The sequence below is a fragment of the Fistularia commersonii genome, chromosome 9 (genome assembly GCF_037954325.1).
Source record: "Fistularia commersonii isolate RoL2024-O1a breed Wild chromosome 9, RoL_Fcom_v1.0, whole genome shotgun sequence".
Classification (NCBI taxonomy): Eukaryota; Metazoa; Chordata; class Actinopteri; order Syngnathiformes; family Fistulariidae; genus Fistularia; species Fistularia commersonii.
In genome coordinates this window covers 12,970,592-12,980,529 of record NC_141292.1, presented here as the reverse complement: position 1 = coordinate 12,980,529, position 9,938 = coordinate 12,970,592, and the positions used below count along the sequence as shown (strand labels likewise).

At 40.2% G+C, this 9,938-nt stretch overlaps 1 protein-coding gene across 3 annotated transcripts in view; it reads left to right on the top strand.

Moving 5' to 3' along the window:
- The first annotated feature begins 7,128 nt into the window (after window positions 1–7,128).
- palm2akap2 (PALM2 and AKAP2 fusion) overlaps window positions 7,129–9,938 on the top strand; it is a 79,962-nt gene continuing 77,152 nt past the window's right edge. The window contains exon 1 of one of the 3 annotated variants that reach the window (XM_086152537.1): window positions 7,129–7,387. In XM_086152537.1, coding sequence (XP_086008663.1) covers window positions 7,344–7,387 — 44 coding nt within the window. In that variant the 5' untranslated portion in view covers window positions 7,129–7,343. The remainder of the gene's footprint in view (window positions 7,388–9,938) is intronic. The other 2 variants (XM_086152539.1, XM_086152538.1) reach the window with 2 other exon arrangements.

Sequence of the window (9,938 nt, the reverse complement as noted above, 5' to 3'; positions counted from 1 at the left end):
AGCGCAAGCACATTCAATGCTGCATATTTCAGTGGCCTGTACATTTTACAGCAACTTTATTTGTATTATTTTGGCATTTGCAAAGATACACATTTCTTGTGAAGTTTACATTTCATTTAAATGTTTGAACGAGTAGTAGACTGATATAAAACAATGTGACTTTATGTACAAGGACTGTTAATGTAAATAATAGCTCTACAAATGTGTTAATCTAAAAGCAGAAGTGACCAAGAATATGGTGTAATGTGATAGTATCATATTTTGACGTCTGAAATAAAGGTACCACTGTAAAGCTTGTGAAATCCACAAAGTGCTACAGAGAAAATTGATTTTTTTTATGGAATGAACACATTTTGAACATTTGAACTTTGGGCTTTCAGAGCGTGTAGCATAGCCTTGATCTGAATTTTAAAAATAAATTGGGAAAAAAAATCACTGTGTCAGTAAACAACAGAAAATAAATATTTAGAAAATTTCTTCATAAATATTGATTTCACTTGGTTAATAGGACTTCTGCTCCTGAACTTCTGCGCACAGCATCTGCAAATCGGGACTATACCGGCTGGCGGGTATACCGGCTTCTGCGAGTGTGACGTTTATTTTGAGCGTCGAAAAATAATAAATATAATCTTATTTTAATATTTCAAGATCACTGTAATCTTCCAACTTAGAACTGAAATTGAAAAAAGGAACTAACACAAATAAAATACACCTCAATTAAATATTTTAAATTTATTTAGTGTCAGGATGAAAGAGCCGCATGTGGTTGCCGACCCCTGGACTAGGCCTTAGCTAGATTGTTGGAGAACAGTCTATTTATTCCTCTGGCCTCAAAATTTCTACTTGATCTCTGCAGGTATCTTGTCATATCTGGCTTCTTCCTGATCCAATATCTTTCTTACCAATCCAAACCAATTTCCATGTAATTGATTTCAGCAGGACATTATATTTTTCCTTATCGGGAGATATCGTTTCATATCAAAATGCACCAACATTGGCTGTTATACTTCACATTTTTGATGGCTCCATTTTCTAAAAAAATTCTGTCAATCATTTTCCTGCACAGAACAACCTTCAGAATCACTCCAGATCACGCAGAATAAATCCGGCGTTTCCTGTGTCCTTTTCACAGATTTGAATCACGCAACGTGGCATTTGCTTTGTTCAGAGAAACTGTACTTTGTTTCTCTTTGCTCTCTTGATATTCTAAAAAAAATGATACAGGCCTTGAACATCACTTGCTATGGCTGGTAAAAATGGATCTGGTGGAACCGCTGTGCGTATTTTTAGAAGAACTGGAAGTGAAAATGGGAGAAAAACACAAAATGGAGCTGGAACAGCTTCAGGATGAGCTAAGTGAAATGCTAGTGCAGTTGAAGCCTAAACAGCAACAATTTTGTTTTCAAGATAAAATATGCCGATCATACTAATAATAAGCGTTGTAGAGAAGTCAGATGAGGATATGACGCGTGAATTCCTCGCGCCGGTGATCACTGATGCTAACAGGCTGGAGAAGCGAGACCTAGAACCATTAAAACAAAATCGCGCCAGCAGAAATTTTGGAAAATGAATGTAGCATTGCAGTTTATTTACCAATCCTTTCCTAAGAGACAGAGGAAAGCAGCTATTTTCCATAACAACAGTCATCGCCGAACCGGCCCCTTGAAGCAACCATAAAGGGGAAATTTAAGGTTAATGGACAAATCAGGGAAAGAGGTCAGACGGTTAAGGTTACATATTTAAACCTAATGCACCATGTTTAGAGGGAGCTAAGGAAAAAAATCACACTGAGGCTGAAATAATAGAGGCAGTCATAAGGGCCATAAGTCTAGTCCATGGCCTGCATGACGTGTTGGAAAATAGATATGATCTCAATTTTTTCCAGCTATGTACAATCCCAAAGAGGCAGAGGAAAGCTCCACTGATCTGTATCACCACCTTATAAATAAAACCCACGGCATGAATAAGTCACCCGAGAATTTCCTTTTTAGAGAGAGAAATTGTTGGTGGCATCCAGAGAGCAAGGAAAGCCGGTTGCTATAGCATATGTGTCCAGGAGTTTTACCGCACAAGTGAAGAACTACCACCTCCACACAGCGAAGTTGGAGTTTCTCGCTCTGAAACAGGCCATATGTGGGAGATCAAGAGTCTATCTCTTCTACTCACCACCATTCATTGTACATACAGACATCACCACCCTCAAGTCCGTTCTCGCCCCCGCTAAATTAAATGCAACCAGTCACAGGTGGGCGGCTGAACTTGCGTATTTTCAGTTTACTATGAAATACTGCCAAAGCAGAGTGAATAAGGATGTGCACATATGCGCTGAGGATGCACCGAACGGTAACGGTAAAAGATAGCCAGCCCTAGCTTTGCGCTATCACAATTAGAATGGAAAGGGAAGGTAATGAAGTGACGTCTGTAGGGGAAATCCTTAGACTGGTGCGGAAAGAGGCTCAGAGACAGGATCCACGGAAAGACAGCAGATCAGGGGATGAAGATGGAGGATGAGGATCGACGGATGTCAATAGTGGGACTGCGGACGACACCAAACAGATCAATCAAAAGTCATCTTGGATCTGATGCACCAGAAGGTGCTGCAGTGCTGCGGAGGATGTTCATGAAGAGCCACAACTTAAGCTTGTTTATGCTCACATTATACATTACACTGGGGTTCCCCAAACTTTTTTCCTGCCATGGCCAAATAACTTTTCCCATCTCTGACGAGGGCCGGGACAGTTTGTAACAAAAAAGTGTGACGATCGCAGAGGCGTCTTAACGTAAACATTTATTGTTTTTCAGAAAGCCACACATAACCATAAATGAACCATTCCTGGGATCTTGAAAGGAAATAAAAAATCTGAAACTAAATAATAACATTATTGATGAAATAAATAACACTATTTATGAAATAAGTAATAACCAAATAACACTTTTCAAGTTTTTCACAGAAAAAAAGACCAAGGAACATTCACTTTCTTGTAGACACATCTGTTTGCAGCTCTCATATCAAATTCACTGTGAAAACCAGAAAGCAAGAAAGCTATGAAACCCAACTGATACCAACACCTATCAAGTTAAATACCTTACATTCTGAATCTATTTTTCTCTTATCTAATATTTTCGCCATTATTCCGTGTTATTTGACAGGGGTGTGTCCAGGATTTTTTTTTTATTTTGAGGGAGGGGTTTCAGATGAGCCACAGACTGCAGAAGGGTGGAATAGAATGTTAAATTCTATGCATTTACAAGTCACAATTACATGGACAGATTAAAAAAAAAACGAACATAATGCATCTCTGGTATTGTTCAGGGACCGGGCAAAATGTGGCGGCGGGCCGAATCCGGCCCCCGAGCCGTAGTTTGTGGACCTCTGCATTACACCTTTCAAATGTCAAACATTACTACCCACGCATTTCCCATTCATGCTTTATGTTGCCACGGCGGTTCATCAATACATCAACCAGAATTCAGAGTTCACTTCAAAGTTTCGAGTCCCGACTTTGCTTTGAGACCCCAAAAAGATACACTAGTAAGGCAGCACAGTAGATGTTGATGGTCTGCGTGGCTGTTATATACATATATATATATATATATATATCATGGCATGTGGATGGAGAATTCTGCTCCCTGGTCAAACCGATGCCAGACAGTCTTCTTCCTCTCTGTTGTTTTTGCTGGTTGCACCTGAACATACTGCACAACACTGCTCCTCATGACTTACGATGGCACAAAATGTACAGAATTATGTATGACATTATTGCAGAGGACGGACAGAAGGCTACATCCATATGTGTATTTAACGTTGGACATAAATGCGCCGTAACACCTGCAACAGAAGGTACCCTTCACAGGGGATGAAGGTTATTGTCCTGAATATTTGCCCAGTGATGAAAATTAGCATCCTCATGCATCCTTCTGCACATCCTTTTGGACAATGGAAACCATAAATGATGTTTACTTGTCAAAAGTTAGGGACAGCCTATTGCACCGGCTGTTTGAGTGAAACAATGTTACCTCATTAGAAACAGGGAAAATGTTTCGCGTTATTATGAAAAGAAAATGTGTTCATTTGATCTGTAAACAACTTGGTTAATATTTAACAGCGTCATTAAGCTAATAGGACATTATCCAGTGTTTTGCAATTTTAATGTCAGACGTTGAGTAATTTTCACTCGACCCGCATGTTGATTTAGGTCAGGGGTCAGGAACCTTTTTGACGGGGAGAGCCATAAAAGCCAAATATTTCTAAATATATTTCATTGAGAGCCCTATAGTATTTTTAACGTATGATAAATCAAATATGTCTTACTTTTAAACCGACTTCTGGTGCTGCATGCTTTATATTTGACCTTTTCATCTATGCAATTTTATCACTGCATATTAGTCATACCGCAGATCCAAATATAAATTCCTTTGTCCACGCAGCCTGGAAGGCACGGTAATCATTGTCTTTTTTTTCCTTTTCGCCATCTTCTCTGTGACAAGGATAAATTAGTTGTCTATCTGATAAAATTGATTTCTTCACCTGTACAGTGACCCGGATGTGCTCGGGAGCGTGCTCTGGTGACCCGTGAAATTTATCTTCAAATCTAATTTCTGTTTACTTTAAAATGACAGGATTATAAAGAAATATCACAAATATTTTAAAATCAGTTCCAGTTTTTTTTTTTTCTCAACTCAAAACTGTCTGGGAGCCATTTGCCGTCAGCTCGTGAGCCATCTGATTTAGGTTATATAGTTTTGTCTGGATCTAAAGGGTACTGAGTTCTGAAAAGTACATAGTAACTACAGTCAATTAAATGAATGTAGAGATGATTTTTTTTCCTAATCGGTGAACAGGGGCTGTAAATTATCACAAGGTATTGATTGTTTGCAATAAAACAAATTACATTTAGCGGATGTGCACAGTTTCTGCGAATATCTGATCAACTCAAGCTTCAGCTTATCTTCTTCTTTGTCTCCTTTCGGCTTTTCCCTTCAGGGGTCGCCACAGCGAATCAACCTTCTCCATCTAACCCTATTCACTAGCTACCTTCATATCCTCTCTCACTACGTCCATAAATCTTCTCTTTGGTCTTCCTCAAGACCTCCTGCCTGGCAGCTCTAATTCCAGCATCTCTCCACCAATATATTCACTATCCCTCCTCTGCACATGACCGACCACCATCCCATGCTGTCTGGCTACACTCTCACCTACAACCATTTTTTCAGTCACTGATCTCTTTCAGGTTACCTCGTCTATACAAGATGTAGTCTACCTGCGCGCCGCTACCTCCGCTCTTGTAAGTTAACCTATGTTTTCTGAAAAAAAAAGTGTTCACTACAGCCATTTCCATGCTTTTTGCAAAATCTACCACCATCTGTGTTCCTATCCTGTATACCAAATCCGCCCTTCACTTCGTCTTCCCCTCTTTTGCCTTCACCAACATGCCCATTGAAGTCTACACTAATTACCACTTTTTCATCTCTTAGAATATTTTGCACCACTTCATCTAACTTAATCCAGAACTTCTCCTTCTCCTCTAACTCACATCCCACCTGCAGGGCATAACAACTAACAACATTGAGAAACACACCTTCGGTTTCCAGTTCCAGACTCATAAGTCTATATGACATTCTTTTCACCTCTAGGACGTTCCTAACAAACTCCTCCTTCAAGATAGCTCCTACTCCATTTCTCTTCTTGTCAGTACCATAATAGTACAAGTTAAAGCCTGCTCCTAAGCTTCTAGCCTTACTACCTTTCCACCTGGTCTCCTGGACACACAGTATATCCACCTTCCTTCTCTGCATCATGTCGACCAACTCCACCTTTTCCTGTCATAGTCCAGATATTCAAAGTCCCTACTCTCAGTCTCAGACTCTTTCCTTTCCTCTTCTCTCTCTGCTTCCGAACACGCCTTCCTCCTTTCCTTCTTCGACCCACAGTAGCCCACTTTCCGCTGGTACCCTGTAGGTCATTGGTACCAATGGCGGTCGTTGCTAACCCGGGTCTTGACCGATCTGGTATGAGATTATTAGGTTTGATTTGGATATTTCGTTTTGGCAAAAGTTTTACACCGGATGCCCTTCCTGACACAACCCTCTGCATTTATCCGGGCTCGGGACCGACTCGAGGAGACACCGGCCAGTGCCGCCCTGAGGCTGCATTATGATTGGTTGATAGATCTACCACTTTATAAAGCAACAGTAATATTAAACCAAATTAATCATTAATTCACCAACAAAATGAAATGATATTTAAATACTATTTTTCTCATTTAGACGTTTTAATATCACTACTTGTTAAAAAAATTGTGACATTCTACTCAATATTCACTCTTATTTATTCAAGTATTTATTAAATGCAGCCTCAGGGTGGCAAAGGCAGGTGTCTCCCCGAGCCAGCCTCGGGGGTGCACGGAGACATAAACATAACATGATAAATAAGCATGAATTGAAATATATATGATCATAATCTAGCGGCACGGTGGCGCAGTGATTAGCGCTTTGGCGTCATAGCACGATAAGCGTAAGACGATGGATGGATGATCACAATCTACTTTATTTTGATTGCATTAAATCAATAGTTTGGGGGAAGCAAACTTTATACTGAGGCAAAGATTTTACTTGATAAAGGTCATTTCATTGTATTATAGTATCTCCATATTCCCCCCACTGCTGATATTTAGGTAGTCAAACAATGATTTTCTCATTTATTTTCATTTTTTTGCTTCTCTTTTTACCAATAAAGACTATTCCCATGGGCCACTTTAGAAAAATGTTGTAATCTCAATGGGAAAGGTAATCGCTCTCGCTCAATATCTCAAGACTGCAGTCACAACCAAAATTTTGTAGGTACTCCCAGCCAGAGGCACGTATAAAAAAGAGGCACAATATTTTTAAATAGACAAAATATGTACACAGTAGAATAAAAAAAATATAAAAAGAGGTCTACCAAAAATAGAAATCTACCGCTGTCTTTCCTCCAAGCTGCCTTTTCTCACTTCCTATCCCCTTGTATTTTGGAATTACTTACTACACACACACGCACACGCACACGCACATGCACGCACAAGTGCACACACATGCAAGCAAGCGCGCATAAGCTAACACCCATCCCCTCTTGACGGCAGAACAGAACGATGCACGAGCAGCAGCAGCAGCAGCAGCAGCAGCAGCTGCTGCAACAACGTATTTTAGCGTGACAAACAGAGACCGAAAAGGCGGCAGGAAATAAGGAGGTGAAAAGGAAGATAAGGACGAAAGGGCTGGAGGGGCAGCGGAGGATAACTGTGGAGGACAAGAGAAGGTGAGACGGGGGAAGCGGAGGACGATCAGAGGAGACGGGTGTTGCAGCCATGTCGGACACACCTTTGCAGAGGAACGGCACAGCGACAACACAGTGAGTTGATATTCCTAATTTCTTCCTCCCCTCAGGTCGGCCCCCCGTCATTTCTCTCCTTGCCCGCATCCCTCCATCGCTCTCCCCCTTATATATGACAGGGTTGTCATGGAAATGGGAGCCATCATTGTGAGGCTGCTCAGTCATGACTGGGAAGAAACACGCAGCATATCATCTCCTCTTCCCTGCTCTCCTCCCTTCTCACCTAGAAGACTTAAAACTTCATTAATGACTGTTTGTACTATAATTTTAATAAGAGAAACAATGAGCGAGACCCGGTGATCTATCACAGGCTTAGATTGCCTGGTGAAAAGATAAATCAGACTGATAAGATGATGCTTGTCACTGAGTGTGTGTGTGTGTGTGTGTGTGTGTGTGTGTGATGTTGCTTCTCCAAGGACTGAAATGTAGCATCAGTAGACCTTTCACATCATTTGAGGCCAACGAATTGAATCCATTATTCATTTTCTACCCGTCTCTGTCCACCCGACATGATGCATTTCGAATGCAGTGATACACCTTTTACCCAGTTTGTGACAATACTTTGATATACAAAAACAATTTCGCTTTTTTTTTTTTTTTTTTTTTTTATAGTAAATAATCCAAAGATTAGCTCATACAAAGTATCTTAAGATAGTGACAGTTTTTGTTCATGCTCTAATATGACATAAATAGATTTCTGTCTGTTTCCAAGATACAACTGAAGAGGACAAATCTGCTGATGAAAGAGATTTTTTTGGCTGTAATTGCAGGCTTAAGTTATTTTAACTTATATTTGATCGCTTATTCACCACTTGGTGCGCTTGTGTATACATGAGGTCATTAGGAAAACAGGCCTATACGATTTCCAATATAACATTAATGTGATTAAAAGTAAATTAAAAAGAAACTAGGTGTCAGCAGAGTGTCATCAGCCAGAAGCCTGATTTTTTTTTTAGCTAGTTTTTACTAGAAGATCTGCGAGAATGGCCGGGAAGCACGGACGTGTCCCTGCTGTTCTGTTGCCAGAGCAAGAAAATCCTTATTCCACCTCCACACTTGAGCCCTTAATGCAAATCTGTTGTACATACCAGTGCAAAACACACCGCTGGGCCACTCTGAAAAGCTTATTTTTACCACTCAGGCAGCATATGTGCTGTTCTGCCATGTAACAATCAGTTGTGTCATGTTTACTATTTTGGTCGGGGTCTCTGATAGGGTAATGTTACCCCATTTGGATGTTGCGGTGATTTCATCGCCGAACCTTATCTAGGCAGACGAGGTCAGCCGATTGTTCCCGTAATTCCAAGCGACCACTCCTTTGAGTCGCTGTTTCCGACCCTCTAAACCAGAATGTACCCCTGGGACGATGCCGAGGAAGCCTGTTTGCCTCCAGCTTGTGCGTTTTGAGTGCGGGACTTGATATCGCGCGAGCGGAACTGGCGGCCCAACGCAGGAGGAGGAGGTGCTCGGCGCTTGAAAGAGATATTTGGCACTGAGGAGCAAACAAAGCTTTCCATTGGGCGTTGTTTTCATGTCACCAAAAATTCGCGATTTATTATTAGCTTGCTGAATTTGACAGAGGCAAAAGAGGGAACCGAAAGGGATTTTTAATGAAATAAGGTACTACATCTGAGGGTCTAAGTGAGCAGACAGTAGCACAGCATAGGAAAGATTGCAACAAATTAAATTAGTATGCCGTTCAACTAACCACCGAGACGGGAAATAATTGATTACCTAATCACTACGGCACATTTTAGTGGGTGAACGTTTTGGTCTGGAAGTTTATGTTTTGAAAGTAGGAAAATTGCAATAGTGTTAAGATTAAGAGGCGAAGTGTGATTATTTGTGAAATGGGCCAGAGCAGGTTGGCCAACATTTCAATGCCTAAAGAGTCATTTGGACCTGTTTCCCACAAAAAAAGAAAACACAGCGAGCAACAAACCCTGTAGACATTTTAAATGAATATCAAACTGCATGTATCCTTCATTTTCCCCCTCGTGATATGTATAAAAAAATATAGTGTTGCAGTTAAATGAACTATCATAGAGAGGGCAAAATTCCATTTCTGCATGCAACAAAACATTTTGAACTCTGGAAAAAAAAAAAAAAAACGCCGGCTGAAAGGTAACATTCAAATAAAATCCTCACTGTCCATTTGAGTAATAAAGGGCTTAAATTATCACCGTGCAGCAAACCAAAAATGTCTTCTGTGTCCGTCTGCCAGAAATAAAAACCTGAAATAAAAAAAGGACCGTTTCACTTAAGACTGCAAAATTTATATTGTCAAATTAAATAACTAATTACAATGTTTATTTTCCATTTTTGCTCCTGAATCTCAGTGCACAGTATCTGCACATCAGGGCTGTAAAAGCTCAATAATAATTCATAGCAGGCTGTGGTGCATATTTCGATGACAGAAACTAAGTATGTTTTATTTTAATGTTGCGTGATCACCGTAATCGTGATGTTTTGGATAACAATAATAAAAAAAATAAAATAAAATAAATGTATTTCAAAATTTGCTCGGATCATAAACTCAGGCAGTCCGAGTCGGTCCGACACCAAATAA